The sequence below is a fragment of the Equus asinus genome, chromosome 24 (assembly GCF_041296235.1).
Source record: "Equus asinus isolate D_3611 breed Donkey chromosome 24, EquAss-T2T_v2, whole genome shotgun sequence".
In the NCBI taxonomy this organism is placed as follows: domain Eukaryota; kingdom Metazoa; phylum Chordata; class Mammalia; order Perissodactyla; family Equidae; genus Equus; species Equus asinus.
Window position 1 is genome coordinate 38,488,160 of NC_091813.1, and position 16,124 is coordinate 38,504,283.

Below are 16,124 nucleotides of genomic sequence, written 5' to 3' on the forward strand. Positions count from 1 at the left end.
TTTTAAATTGAGAATTTGAGACGTAATTTGATTAGCAACTTTTTAACTATTTGCAATTTTTTCTCTAGTATTTATCTTATAGTTCAAGAAATTATCTTCCTTTTATAATTTGGTTTAAAATCACAAATCTCAAATAGTTTTCTTTTTTCTTTTTTTAATTTCACTCTTTTTTTATTGCAATAACATTGGATTATAATTGTATACATTGTATAGCTTTCAGATGTACATCGTAATATATTTTGAATTCTGTGTGGATTACATCATGTTCACCACCCAATAACTAATTATAGTCCATCACCACACATGTGAGCCTAATCACCTCTTTTGCCCTCCCCCTTCCGCCCTTCCCCTATGGTAACCACCAATCCAATCTCCAATGCTATGTGTTTGTTTGTCATTGTTTTTATCTTCTACTTATGAGTGAGATCATATGGTATCAAATAGTTTTATTATCAACTAGTGTGTCCTCTGATCTTGGAACTGAAACTATGTACCAAAAATGATTTTTCAAACCCTTAGTTAGGCAAAATTCTTTCTTAGCATTGTTATTTTAGGTAATGTTACCATTCTAAGATTTTTATATAGGACGCATAAGATCATATAAGTCAATAAGTCATGGTAGGATGGTAGGAATATAAGTCTGTGTTCTTTAGGTTATTTTGTGAAAATTGATCAAAATTTCCATCTTGGGAATAATTGCAATGGTGTTTAGTAACCCTCCATCTTAAAAAAATTGTAGAAATTAAAGAAAAAGATAAAATTATACTCATTACTAACTCTCAAGAGTAATCATTGTTATAATTTTAATGTCTTTTCTTCCCTTCTATTTTTTCTTCTTGATATTGTTGTTTATTTAACATGCACTATGATGGTTAAGAATACTAGCTATGAACAGAGAAGCTGTTTGAATCTGTGCCTCTCTGCTTCCTAGCTGTGTTACTTTGGTTAGTTACTTAGCTTCTCTCAACCTTTGTTTTGTCATTTGTAAAATGGGAACAATAGTAGTGTTTTTATTAAATCATAATTGTGAGAATTTAATAAGTTAAATAGTACATATTAAGTACTCATAAAGATGTATTTAATGGTTTATGATGAAAATGCAGTTCTATATGATCTATTTTTACACTTAGCATCATATCACATTCAATTTCTCATCTAATTGATTATCTTACAAAACATGATTTTAGCGGTTGTATAAAATATTGTGATTTTTATTTTGTTTCCTTATTTTGAACATTCACTACGTTTCTGCTTTTTTATTTTTTAAAATAAGTAATGTTCTTTGTTCTTATCTCTGATTTTCTTAGGCAAATTTCAGAAAGAGAAATTACTGGGTTAAAAAGAACATGGTTATTTTTAAGGCTCCCTTGTGGTGCAAATTGCAAAATTGCCCTTTATCTTCCCTCTACTAGTGTCTGAAAGTGTTCATTTCTCTATACCTTTGTTAACAGTGATATTTTTTAAAAATTTATTTTATTTTGAAATCAAATGTGTCTTTCATATTTTGGTAACTGTTTTTATGACTACCTGTGTGGTATATGAAATATGTCCTCTGAATGTTAACTCAGGCCAATGACAAATATCAGTCTAATCCTCAGGCTCATGATGTATGCCTGTATCAACTCCACTATTCTAGTTTTCACTGTGCAGCCATCAGAGTGTGTGAAAGTAGTCAGCTGGTATTTACAAAATGAAGGTTATGAATCTGAGTTATATTCCCCAAAGATTTATGAACTATAAAATGGTATTATTATTTTCTGTCATTGCATTGTGCTCTTTAGCAATCTTCCATTTTATGTGGTAAAGTTCCTTTGGATCCATTTGCATGAAAGCTACTGTGTGTACTCATTTTGTATTGTATTGTGGCAAATGCTATAATCTACAGGGTTCCTATTCATTTTGGAATTCATTTCACAGCTCACTAATTGTGTGAATGAGAAGAGGAAATATATGCTTTTATTCAGAAGCATGCCAAGCAGATGGCCCAAAGTTCATTGCCACCGGCACTGAGAGTGTAGCCCTCTTCTGTACTGTAGGTAGCGCGCCTGGCATTGATGCGTCAAACACAATGTGAGGGTCCATTTAACACAGCACTTGACAGTCACCGAGCCTCTGGTTTGTTAGGACTTATAAACATTTTGTTTTTTATCATCATCTTCTAAAGTGGTCAGTCATCTGAGCAGGTGCAGACACAGTAGAATTCATATTAGTTTTACTTGAGAAGCCAAAATGAACTTTTATTCATATGGAAATTTTGAGAAAAGAAAACAGTACAGGGGATTAAGCTTAGTTTCTCGAAAAGGGATTAATACATGTATTGAGATTCAAAACTGTAGCATCATTTCTGAGACTGAAGCTATTGAAAAATTGAAGAAAAGATTAGGGTTTATATCTGTAAGCTTTTTAGGTGAATCTCCTTTCAAATCTCTTCTTTTTCTATACAAAAATTTTTGGTTATTTACTTTCATATACAACATGTAATTTATGTCATCATTCAAAATGTTCACAATTGCATTCATTGTGTTTGTGTGTGTGTGTAGTGAGACATAGTAAGATAGAGACAGAGGGAGTGACAAAAAATGAAATAATGAATGTCCTCACACATTTCCTCTTCAACAGAGGTAGGCAATATGAAATGGGTTATCACTTCAGGAAAGGGAGGGTAGGTCACATATTCTAATGGAGCTGAAGCAGTAACTTGATCACAATATTTTATTTAGAGGAACCAGAGCATGTGGAAATACTGTTTTCTCCCTTACATGAAGAAAAATTGGGTGTGTATTCTCTCTTCCCGTCCTTCTCTCCACTTCCGAACGCCTACCATGGCTTTCACATGTTGTATTGACTCCATCTTTTCTTTTTTCTCGGTTTTCAGACTGATGCTGCTCTTATGTATGATGCTGTGCACGTGGTGTCTGTAGGTGTCCAACAGTTTCCCCAGATGACAGTCAGTTCCTTACAGTGTAATCGACACAAACCGTGGCGCTTCGGGACCCGCTTTATGAGCCTAATTAAAGAGGTATGTCAGCAGAAGCAATCTGCCTTGTCGCTTTTGTTCTTAAGCTGAATGAATTGACATTATTGCCGTTTTCCTAACTGGTGACTTTTTACTTTGATCTTTTAAATGAAACATTCTCTCTTCCCCATCCAAGCAAAATTAACATTTTTTCTAAATAATATGGAACAAACGAGGGAAAATTACATGATAAATAAATGGATATCCTTAAAAATATCTATGATTGTGTAAACAGATGAAATTTTGTGACCTATGATTTATAACATTGTTAGTTTTTACCTTTTTGAATCTTTATATGTGTTGCTTTTCAGTTATGTGCAAACATAGATGTTTAAAGAATGTTTATTTATATTTTTGGCAACAAAATATGCAATGAATTTTTAACATGAATACCATTTACACCACACTAAATTACACCCAATTTGTAAGTCTTAAAGAATTATTTAGATCTATGGTTCCTAAATATAATATCTAGTGATCTTAATTATATTAGCAATTAACATGAAACATAATATATGGACTCATAAAAGTACAAAGTTTACTTCATATTGCATGATACAACCATTCTTATGGCCATATATCATTTCCGGTTATGTCTGTCATAGTTATAGACCAAGCATGCTCATAGTGAGAAAAAAAGGGAAAATTCTTAAAGACCACACACACACACACATATTCTTCCTGTTCTTCCTATCATGAAGGAAATTCCTTTGTCAGCTTAAGATACTTTTTATTTAATTACAACAGGAGTTTTATATGGAAGTTTAATCTTTGCTATGAAAAGTCACATGTATTACTCCCAAATAAGATTTTTCATTAATAGCTTAAAAGAAATCATCAGTTCATCGTATAATAAATGATTAATCATGAAAGTAAAAGTGCAAATGGGATCGTTATTGAGAATCTCCAGGTCCTTGGCAAAGAATATCCATGAATTTTCCCTGTCCTTAATTCTCGCTGAACTCTCAGATAGGTGAAATGATACTCCCAGAAGAATATGCAGTTCATTGATTGCCCTATGTTCTACACTGACTCCTGGTTTAACTGAGCATCAGAGAGCTGCGAACTTAGTGCATAGGTCTGGCTAGGTGAAGAATTCCTTTTTCGGAACGTGGCACGACTATTGAGGTGTGTGTCAAACAGCCTTCCAAGAAGCAGTTGTATGAAAGTCGCTATTGTGTTTATTGTAGAGTGTTACTGAGAACCTTCTCCACTAAATCACAGTGTCCTCCTTATGAGGACCAACAGGGGACATTTCTCTTGGGTCTCAGTACCAGGAAAAGCTGTGCTTCTGCTGGGCAGTTGGTATGTCTCATAGACCCTGTATATTGTGTTTTCATCGTATTTTCTTCTTTGCTTTGGTTGCTAGGAAGTTCAGAATTGAATTTATGATGGAATTTATTAGCTGTAGTTTCACTTGATGTACATTTCTTTGCACTAACTTTATCCTAGATTTGTTTTACTATTCTACACTTCTACTCCTGTACATCTTGATCCCATTGTCTATTTTTATACTAATATGCATTTTTGTTAACTGCCTGAGATTATTTTCTTTGGAAGAGGTTGGGTTAAAAGTAATTGTTTCTTCCTTATTAGAGACCAGTTAACACATGTTTAAATTCAGTGATGACATGTTGCAATATGCATATAAATAGGTATTATAATTTTTTCTGTTTTATGTATAATTTATTATCCTAGAAGCATTTTAGAATCCCTACACATAAGTACTCAAGAAACACATGGAGCTTATTAATGTAGTAAGAATGATATCTATTTGTAGTCCTTACTGAAATATTACCCTAAATCTACTGGGTTTTCCTTCTTTGGGGTCTTCGTGTATATTCTTCCAAGTGTTATAGTAGTGAGTGTATGTTATGTTATTTAAAATTTTCATGTATAAGTATTTTTCCAAGCTATTTGCAAATGACAAATAAGATAAATCATCTAATTTTGGTTATATAGCCAGCAGAATGGGAAAACTTTTTATATTTGAAAAAGCCCAGATATTTGCTCACTTTTGAGGGGTAAACCTGTTATGTGGCTAGGTTGTTATACTCCCACCTCCTTCTACATGGAGGGCTCATTCTACAGAAACTGTAGCTTGATGTGAAGTAATTTTGATACATTTCTTCCAGTCTCACTTAAGGGAAAATAAAGTACTAAGTTAATTATTCTAAGGGGAATGTGTATAATTGAAGTTATGTAATGCAGCTTTTCCTAGATTCCATTTCTTTCATTGTAATACGTATGTTTCTTTTTTATTTTATTTTATTTTATTTTATTTTATTTTTGGTGAGGAAGATTCACTCTGAGCTAACATCTGTGCAAATCTTCCTCTCTTTTGTAGTGGGATGTCACCACAGCATGGCTGCTGGCAAGTGGTGTAAGTCTGCACCTGTGAATTGAACCGGACTGCCAAAGTGGCGTGTGCCAGACTTAACCACTAGGCCATGGGGCCAGCCCCCAATATGTTTATTTTCATATTAGTATGAATTTAAGAGTGGTATTTATAATAGTAGTTTCATTAGTAATCTCCAGTGAGATATTCACTATTTCATATATTATAATAAGAGACCAAATTCTTCTCACTTTGCTGAAAGAGATTTGTTTTTTAAAACATAATCTTCAGGGGCTGGCCCCATGGCCGAGTGGTTAAGTTTGCATGCTCCACTTTGGCTGCCCGGGTTTGACAGTTTGGATTCTGGGTGTGGACCTACACACTGCTCATCAAGCCATGCTGTGGCAGCATCGCACATAGAAGAACTAGAATGACTTACAAATAGGATATACAACTATGTCTTGGGGCTTTGGGGAGAAAAAAAACACAAGGAATATTGGCAAGGGATGTTAGCTTGGAGCCAAGCTTCCTCACAAAAAAGCAAAAAAACCCTCCATAATCTTCAAATTTCTCATGAAGAAAAGTTATACCTGGAAAATTCATCATTTGAAATGAGAAATTTATACCAAATTCTTACTGAGGTGAGGATAATTTATTTAGAAAAAATATCCTTTCTAGTTCAGAAGAGAATAAAAAGTGTTTTAAAAATGTGCAACAATGTAAATTTATGAGAAGTAATAAAAATAATATTTCATATTTTTTGGGAAAAATGTTTTCTCTACTCTTTCTTTACTTATTTTCTAATCTGTGTTTTTTTCTTTTTTCTTTTTCCACAGGCACATTGGGAAGGCCTCACAGGCAGAATAACTTTCAACAAAACCAATGGCTTACGAACAGATTTTGATTTGGACGTGATCAGCCTCAAGGAGGAAGGTCTGGAAAAGGTACTTGAGGCCTTCAGTTTCTTCACTTTAATTTTCCAATGAAACATATCCTAATGAAGAAGTCAAAAAATATCCCCTGTTGTAGTCATATTTTATTGCCATTTAACTTTATTGAGTAACTCTAAAAAACACATCTTCAATTTATTATATTGAATATAATGATTGACAATTAGGACTCAAGGATAGAGGATGTCAAGAGAATTTAAGAATTTTATTTTCTCACCAAGTTTTTCTGATACTTTGCATATAATCTTACTTAGAATAGAATATATATTAATGATATAATCTTAATTAGCTGTAAGGTTTGATATAGTAATTAGAAAACATTTAGTTTAATATGCGTCTTTGTATATGCAGCTTACAATCACTTGTGCTTGCATAGACTATTCTACTTTGAAGCAGGCCATAGAAAAGGATTAAATACAGAAACCTGTTTCCACTATTGGTTCATCTTCAACAGAAATGTCTGAATTAATGTACACAAGTAAAGTAGGTATCAACATAAATGCAACACGTTACACTGGATCTATCTTACTTGATTCCATTTCAAGGGATTGAGGTAAAATATAGGCAAGGCTTATAGAATTTGGGTATATGCTTACTTTAAGAACATTTTAGTGTATGTTTGCTTGTATTTGTAATATATGCATTTAGATATTTTTCTGATAGAATCATTAAAAGTTACAAATTGAAAAGATATTTTGATAAGAACTTGAGAATAAATTCAATTTGACTGAGATAATATTGCTTTAAAGACAGTAAGCTATCTTATATTTCATCTAGCAATTGAACATGGAGCATTATTCATAGCAGGAAACTGAAGAAGGAAATTGAGTCAGAAGAAGGGGTCTTTTAGACTGAGAGATAACAGCATTTTTAAATACTGATTCAAATGATGCAGGAGAGAGAAAACACATATTTTTGATAATGTCACCAAAACAAGGAGAAGTACATCATGACCAACTGATGATGAAGCTGAGAGTGGCCTTACCTCCTCCCATGGAGAATTTCTGAGAATTTCAGATTTTGCCTTTTGTCGAGATCGTGCAGAGTAAGCAATCTTTTATAATAAACTGAAACCCAAATATTCATGAGGCAGTTACTTCCTAACTACTTTGCTTCCAAGATGAGAACATTAGTCTACACCCAAGACTGGAATTGGTAATGGTAGAGTTTAGTCAACTCTTAGGTTATTACTTTATTTTTTGGAAGTATCCAAGTCACTAGGATGAACTTCGACTATTGCTTATATTTCAACACACCAACATAAAAATGTGAGGCTTTTCCTATAGGCTCAATCCTGTCTTGGACTTAAAATAAAGAAAACGTTAGAGAAGCTTTCTCTAGCCTCTAATGTGGATTATGGAAAGACCGTGAATATAGTGGTTATCAAGTGATGCTCTTCCATACTGATAAGCAAGGTACAACCATGTGAGTTATACATGTTGCCCTGATATTTCATAGGTATTTTTTATTCTTCTCTGAAATTTGAAAATTCGTTTTGATAGATTAATTATACACAGTCCTTATCCTTAAGGGCTTTTTTTTTTTGAGGAAGATTGGCCCTGAGCTAACATCTGTGCCAATCTTTGTCTATTTTATGTGGGATGCTGCCACAGCATGGTTTGACAATCAGTGCTAGGTCTGTGCCCAGGATCTGAACCTGTGAACCCCAGGCCACCAAAGCAGAGCACATGAACTCAACCACTACACCACTGGGCCAGCCCCTCAAGGGGTTTTTTATGTAGTGGTCAGATAACACACATTTGTGAATAAATATGATGGAAATTGTCTGTTTCAAGTGTCAAAAGAATAATGAAAGAATTATTGTTTCGTAGAGATTGAGTCATTTCAGAAGAAGGTAACAATATAGGCAAAGACATAGCATAGTATTTGATTTGATCATGAAATAGAGATATGGTTAACAGATCAAGGACTAGATTCAGAAAGAATTGGGCTCAAATCTTTGTTCTGCCATTTACTATTTATGGACAAGTTTCTTAATCCTTCTAAAACACAGTGTCTTCAACTGTTTCATGGGGCAATAGCAATATTTGCCTTGTGAAGACTAATAAGTCTTGTTGGTTTTACTTTTATTTTTTCCTAAAAAGAATAGTTACCAATCCACAGATGGAAAGACAGAGTTCCTACCTTGATAGAGTTCACAGTTAGGAAGTTTCCATAGACTCAGGGGGTTTAAACTGCAACTCGAGTTCTGTCATAACAACTGTATGAACTTCATCCTTCCACTCAACTTGTTTGTGTCAAATTCCTCATCTCAAAAAAAAAGTGGAGGGGACTGGCCTGGTGCCATAGTGGTTAAGTTCATGTGCTCTGCATTGGTGGCTTGGGGTTCATGAGTTTGGACTAAAACAGTTGATAAGAAGGAAGTCTGTGCTTCTGATGTTTACAATTGTGGAGCAGGAAGGAACCAACGATGTTTCTGGTGAACACAGAGAGGTGGTACATGTCCAGAAACTGAGCTTGGGACTGAAATGCTGCTGTGGACACAACTTTTCTACTTAGATAGTGCCCATAGATCAAAGTGAATCTTTTCCATTCTATTTTGCCAGGGACCTTGGTGGGAACCCAGCCCAGTTAGCCATGGTCCAAAAAGGTCACCAATACCACAACCACAACCAGCCATGTGTGTCCAATCAAGCTTTCCGGGGCATGGCAGTGCTTTCTCTGGAGCAGGGGAGAGGGAATAAGGGGAAAAAACAGTAAGTGACTTTGTCTACCTCAGGAAATAATAGGACAATTTCTTTCTTTAAGAGCCTGGTATTGAGTCCTAACAATAGGGAAAGGAAAATCAGAATAAGTGATTTTCCCAGCTTGAATTCTTCTGGTCAGTTCAAAGACCTTATTGTATCTATGTTTGAAATATGTTTAGAGTCTGTCCTTTTCTCACCACATCTATTGCTGCACTCATAGCCAGGGGACCTTTCACTTGGACATCTACATTAGAGCCCCAATAAGGTTGTCTGTTCTGCTTCCTCTTGTAATTCATTCTCCAAACCACAGCAACCAGCCGGTGTCTTTAAAAGCAAATTGATCCCTTTCATTCCTCTATTTAAATGCTTCCATTTATTCCCATTGTATTTTGATTAAAATTCAAACATGATTTCTAACATATTCCCTCCCTCTTCTCCTCAACTCTCACCAACCTCTCAGGTGTTTCTTATGCTCCAGGTACACAGCTTTTTTCATTTCCTCACAGATTTAAAGCTGTTATTGTTTTGGCGATAGAATTTTCCCAGTCTGGGATGCCCATCTCTATTCCTTTTCCCCTGGCTAACTCTTACTCATCCTGGGGGTCACAGTTTAAATATTACTTCCTTAGACATGTGTCCCCTAAGCCTAGTCAAATGTAAGTTTCCCATAGTGCCCTGTACTTTTCCTTCCTGGCGCTTAACACAATGTGTAATTACGTATTTATGTGTACTTTTTTTTTTTTTAAAAAGGCTGTGTCCCTAGCTAGAATACACATCCTGTTAGGTGGGGAAAAAGTGTCCCTTTTCCCACTATTTACATATTCAAGGCCTAACAAAGTGTCTGGCACAAAGTACATCCTCAAGAAATACTTACTGACTGTTGAATGAATGAAGGATCACTAAGAGACTCATAAGAGGTACATCATGTAGTATGCTTACTTAAGTGTCTGATGCAAAGTTATTTCCCTGTAGCAGTTTTTGCTTTTTTCAGCTTTTCTCCATACCTACAGAGTGGCAACAGAGAAATCAAATAGTTAAGTGATCAGTGGGCTGAGGTTGTGGGTCAAGGCTTCAAGGAGTAAAGGATTTTAGAGTGCAGGAGAAGGCAGCAGTGAAGTCTGAGCTTACCAACATGCACGTCGTACCAGTGGTGAATCTGGTCCCCTGCATGGTGCAAGTTAATGCTTTCTGATACTCCAATATTACATGAAAAAGTGGAAAAAATTATTTTATTTATAAATTTTCCCTTCTTATAAGTTTATGGTGTGGAAATAAACAAAGACCATTCAAACGAGAAGAAACAAGTTATTGTTCACAGTTTGCTGTAGCAAGGGAGTCAGCTCCTATCACTTACATTCAGTAGATGTAAAGCCAGACAGGGGAGTGGAAAAGCTTCATAGTGGAGAAAAGGGCAGGCCTCAGGTGTGCATTGATTGGAGATTGTTGGCATGAGGAAACTGGAGGTGGGCCAATGAGAAGAGGGGCATCCTGGGTGATTGGTTTGAAGGGTGTATTTGACTTTCTCTAGTTGAGCCTGAGTTGGAAGGGTGACCAAAATAAGGGAAGCTGGAGTTTACTGAATGAATTTGGACTGTTTTGGGCAGATTGTTGCAGAGGTTGTAGTTTGGCTTCCCAGGATCTTTGCTCTGGAGGTTCTGGGTTAAAGTTCTATTGTCATACATGGTCTGACTGTTGTCTATTTGCATATTCAATCTGTCAGTGGAATTACTGGAGTCATTTGGAAGGAGAGGGAAAAATAGAAAAAATGATAAAGGTCAAGGAAAATTGATTGGACTAGCTCCAGTGGCCTAGTGGTTAAGTTTGACGTGCTCTGCTTTGGTGGCCCTGGGCCCAGTTCCCTGGCACGGAACTACACCATTCGTCTATCAGTGGCCATGCTGTGGTGGTGGCTCACATACAAAAAATGAGGAAGATTGGCAACAGATGCTAGCTCAGAGCAAATCTTCCTCAGAAAAATAAAAACAAAAGGAAGAAAGAAAAATTGGGTAAACAAAAATGTCTTCATAACTGCCAATAAAATGAGTTTTATAAGTTTTGTTTTGTTTTTAGAATGTGTAAGTAAGATGTGGTTTACCATTGGAAATGGGTTAACTTTACTTACGTAATCCTCTGAAGCTTAGCTACATGATTAGGAAAGACCATCTTCAGATGGAACAAAACACAAGAATAATAGCACAACATGTTAGGAAATATTCAGAAGGGTCTTAGATTATAACTTCAAAAGGATTCTGTTTAGACCAAAAACAGTTGGAAGGGTTTCCCACAAAGTAGTTTTGAATAGTGTATTTCCTTTGCAAGATGAGCTGTCTAGAAGCCATTACTGGGAAAATAACCACTTATGCTAAAAAAAGAATTTCTTGTAAGAAACTATAATGCAATAATAAAATCACTTAATATCTGCTTCTAAGTAGAGGTGTTAAACCAAAATCATTCTTGTTTACCTCTCCTGTCCTGTCTCTAGCATCACAGTTTGCTATCTGTTCTGGTTATTTTGCTGATATTCTCTTGAATGGGATATTTATATTAAAATAGATCTTGGAGAATAGAATTCTCTTTCTCCCCAAATGAAAGGGTCTAATAAATCTTTATTAAGATTGGCTTGTATATTAATATTATATTAATTTTGAAAAAACCTAAGGATTAAACTAATACATTTCTCTGGCCAGAGATGGTGCTAAGGGGCCTTGAAGTGTTTAGGACTATGAACAATTACACCATGTGTTTTCCCCAGGATGCTTGTTTGATAAAAAAAAAAAAAAAACAAGGCTCCTAATTTGTACATCCTCAGAGACAATCTTGAGAAAACATCTGCAAAAAGCCATCTTATCGAATATATGTTTGCAATTTCTACAAAGTTAAGAATTTATATAAATAACAGAAGGCAACATAGTCCATATTTGCAAACCTTCAAAAAGTTTAAATTTGTCATATTTCACATTCAAGTGAAGCTTCATTTCAACTTTTAACATCTTTACTTCCTGAATATTCTCTGCTTGCATTTGTACCCACTAGGACAAAAACTGGTATCAGTAATCACTAGGCTTCTTGATGGAAACTCAAATATTTTGATAATATTTGGAGAGGATGAGAATTAGTAGTTCCTGCCTGAGTTTACAGGCATCTATATTCCAAGATCAGAACAAGTTTCAAAGTGCTTTTTGAAGAATTTTTTTGTGGAGTTTTTTTTTAAGAAAAAGTGGTAATTTCTTTAGAGATCTTTACTATTGACATTTCTCTTGCCTGTAGAATCCTGTATTCATTAACTCCCTATGAAAAGAGTCTGGAATTTATAGACTTCAAAATTTATCTAAATCTGAAAATCCACACTAGATAGGTGAGAGCTATTTCTTTGATAGATTTCTAGATACCTGACACATACCAGTTTTTATCTTCCTCTCTTTGATGGCATTTGATACCATACCCTAGTCCCCATGGCAACAATGACCCCCAACTTTCCCAGGAACTAACATTTCTTTTGCCTGCCTGTAGGAAAGCAATGCTAATGGTGATGTTGACTAGAAAGCTTTAAGCCAGTCAGAAATGTGTTATTTACTACTTAAAAAGAAAAATATGCTTCGTGGGCAGGATCCAAGCCTACTGTCTTTCTTTGGAGATGTTAACCATTTAATTTGTTTAACTCTTATATAGAATTCATTATTTGCCTTGTCTCACAACTGTACTGACATTTTTTGGTTGTGTGTCAGTATGTTTATAGTTATTGTTTAGCTTGATTACTTTTAACCTTCAGGATGGTAAAATATACAAGAAAACTATTTACAGTTGATGTTTATGTTTAGAAGTCAATAGGGTTACCTTATTTGAGGGCACATAATTTCTTATTTTGGCCCCTCAGAGAATACCAAATATTGACATTGTTCTTTTAACTACTGAATTTGAATTAAACATGTATACTAATCATAATTGTAATGCATTGGTTTGATGTCAAAGTAATCTCTGAACTGCATTTTTATCCTTGGAAAAATTGCCCTTAATTGAGTGTTATCACATTGTTATATTTGAGGACAGTTAATTCATTGATTCAAATTTTATTTAAAAAAATCAAAACTACCACCTGTCTCTTAATGCTTAATTATGTTTTAGCCTTGACTTTGCCCTGGACAAAAATAAAAATCCTAAAGGTGAAAGATCTATGTTTAGATTAGTCATCCCTTTCTGTGAGATAATTATACATGTATTGATTTATTGTCCTCTTATGAACACTGTAGTTCTCAAATGGTGAAATTCCAGACCCTGTGGAAACTGGTGGAAAGACAGTTTTAGGAAAATGATTAACTAGGTGTTCTTTGCACTGTCCTCATAGGCCAAATCTTATGTATGAAGTGGCCCAGTTCCCAGGTAATTGTTCTTTGCTCCTGTCAGGGAGCACAAAGGTGTTTCTATAAAATGTTTCATGTTTATCTTTGAGAGCTCAGGTGCCAGTTCTTTTTTAAGTGATCTCTTGTTAGTACTTAGCCCAATGGAAGTACATTACTATTAATTATTATTAGACAGTACTATTGGAGAGTAATGCAAGTAACTATCTCTACTTTTCATTTAAAAGTTCAACATTAGAAGAGGTGAAGTAAATGAGGAAAAAAAAATCTCTAATTTGCCTGAAACACTTAGCAAGAAAACCAGTGTTGAAAAAATCCTGTCCCCACTATTCCATGCACCATATAGGCTTGAGAAACCTGAGTTTGCAAATTACCCAGAAAGAATGGGCACATTAGTTAATAGAGAACTATACAGTCCATCAGTGTGTATTCAATCAATTGGAGAGAATATTTATCTCCTAAATATAAATTAGCATTTAATATCAATACCTTCCTTATGCTCTCCACTTCTCAATAACCTCAAACAGTCCTATTAGGGATGTCCTTTCTTCTGAAAGGAATGGTAAATGTACTTCAACGCAAACTATACTTTATAGGTCATGTTTTTGGAGGCAACTAATTATTGGGAAGAATTGTTTTTAAAGCAAACATTTTATGATAGATGTTCTACATTGTGCTAAGACCGTTTTAAACATAATATACACTGTGGTGTCTCATGATCACCACAAAGGCCTTCTTTGCTCAAGGCAAACATATTTGTCTGACATTAAGTTAAAACAGTGTGTAATCAGAGAATTCCTTTTCTTTTTTACATCGTTCTGTAGTGAAAAACTACACTGTTTTTTTTCATCCTCCAACATCCATGAATGGATTGTTAGTAAATGTCAATAAGACAATATAAATAGAATTTTGATAGATTCTATTGTGCCAACTATTTTTTTTGGTGGAGAATTTACGTTAAATAATGTCTTAACTTTAAATGAGCTTGACTTTATTTTTAACTAATATTGTTAAACCTAGCCGGGAATGCTTATTTTGCTCCTACTTGAGAAAGTTCCTGGTGTACTTGTCAAACAGATTATTACTGCAAATTCCATCGAGAATAAGAAACATGTCCCACTGATTCTGCTTACATGAAACAGAGCTAATATATGCCTTTAGAAGAAACTGTAAGATGCTAGTTACAGAGGAGGTAAACAATTATGTAGCTCAGGGGAGGGAGGAAAAACATCCTTTGGACATAAAGGAGTAATATAAGTTGACAAACAAAGGAAATTTATACTGAGAAAACTGTCAAAAACAAAGATAAACAAATAAAGTGTCAGTTAATTAAGGGCATACTTAAATAATTTAAAAATCACTCTGAAAACAAATGTTCTTTTCTAAACGAAAAAATAAAACAAAGAAACCAAAGAGAAAGTATGGTTACCAAATAAAATTGTATGAAGAATTTAAACATTCCTGAGAAATATGTAAAATAAAGCATAGAATATTTATATAAAATTCTTATAAAATATTTATATTAACATATATAAAATATAGCTCAGGAAAAATGCAAATAAATAACAAAGTTGTGTGGCATAATACTCCCATAAGTTAAGTTTGATATTAAGATAGAGCTTGAACAAAACATGAGGAACAAAGCAGAGAAAGCAAAACATGTAGATATAGAAGAATAGACACGTAATATATATTCAATATTTTCCAAATGAGTGAATGAATAGATTTGGAAAGTTAAGAACTTAAAAAGACCTGACATTTTCATCATGCAGTAATTCCTTCACTTATTCCATTCATTCATTCAATAAATATTCATTGGATATTTATTATCTATAATCAAAGTGGTAACGTCCTTCCCTCAAGGCACTTAGAGTCTAACATAGGAGGATAAGATAAATCAAAATGAAAATAATTTTAATTCCAAGCAAAACATAACCTGCGTTTGAGACAAAAAAGAGAACATATTTATTTCTTCATTTAACCCATATTCTGAGCCCTCACATAGAAAGCCCCTAGTATGTCCTACATTCAAGGCTTTGGGATAAAAGGATGAGTAAGCCAGGCTCTATCCTCGGGGGATTTGAGTTTTAACTAGAGAAGGTTAAGGAAAGAATGACAATGGAAATGTAGGGTGATACATGTTGGGGGCATATATATATTGTTCTGTCATTGCTACACAGAAGAGGGAACTGCTTTTCTCAAATTTTGAATCAATGATGAAGACACATATGTGAGGTAGTGAAAGGGGAAATGATATTCCATATAAAGACTATAACATTTACAGAAGACATGACAACGTGAGTAATTCAGGAAAATTACAAATGCAATAAAATTCACCTTCAGAAAATGGAGAAATGGGTTATATTTCTGGCAAATATAATTTGGAAAGAACCATACTCTCTCCCTTTCTCTTTCTCTCCTGATTGAGATTTAAAATTTCCAAATAGAGAATACTAGAAGGCTTCAAGGAAAAAATGTTTACCAGCAAAGAAACAAATATTAGGCTGCCTTAGCCTTTTCAGCAAGATTAAATATTAGAAAACCTGAATAAGACTTGCAGAGCTCTTAAGGAAGAAGGTTATGACACGATGTCTTTATTTAGCCAAGTGTTCTTTGTATAGGAATGCAACAAAAATATTTTCAAAACTGCAAACAGAAAGAAGCATGTCACTTAGTTATCCTTTACAAATAAATCAAGTCTTGTCGAAGAACAATGATAAATGAAAAGCAAACAGTCAACAAAGAGGTACCTCTGGC

At 34.4% G+C, this 16,124-nt stretch overlaps 1 protein-coding gene across 5 annotated transcripts in view; it reads left to right on the forward strand.

Annotated features, from left to right (window-relative positions):
• GRIK2 (glutamate ionotropic receptor kainate type subunit 2) overlaps window positions 1-16,124 on the forward strand; it is a 627,117-nt gene that overhangs the window by 367,295 nt on the left and 243,698 nt on the right. For all 5 annotated transcript variants that reach the window (XM_014841096.3, XM_070496405.1, XM_070496406.1 and 2 more), the window contains exons 8-9: window positions 2,876-3,019; window positions 6,191-6,298. In XM_014841096.3, coding sequence (XP_014696582.3) covers window positions 2,876-3,019; window positions 6,191-6,298 — 252 coding nt within the window. The remainder of the gene's footprint in view (window positions 1-2,875; window positions 3,020-6,190; window positions 6,299-16,124) is intronic.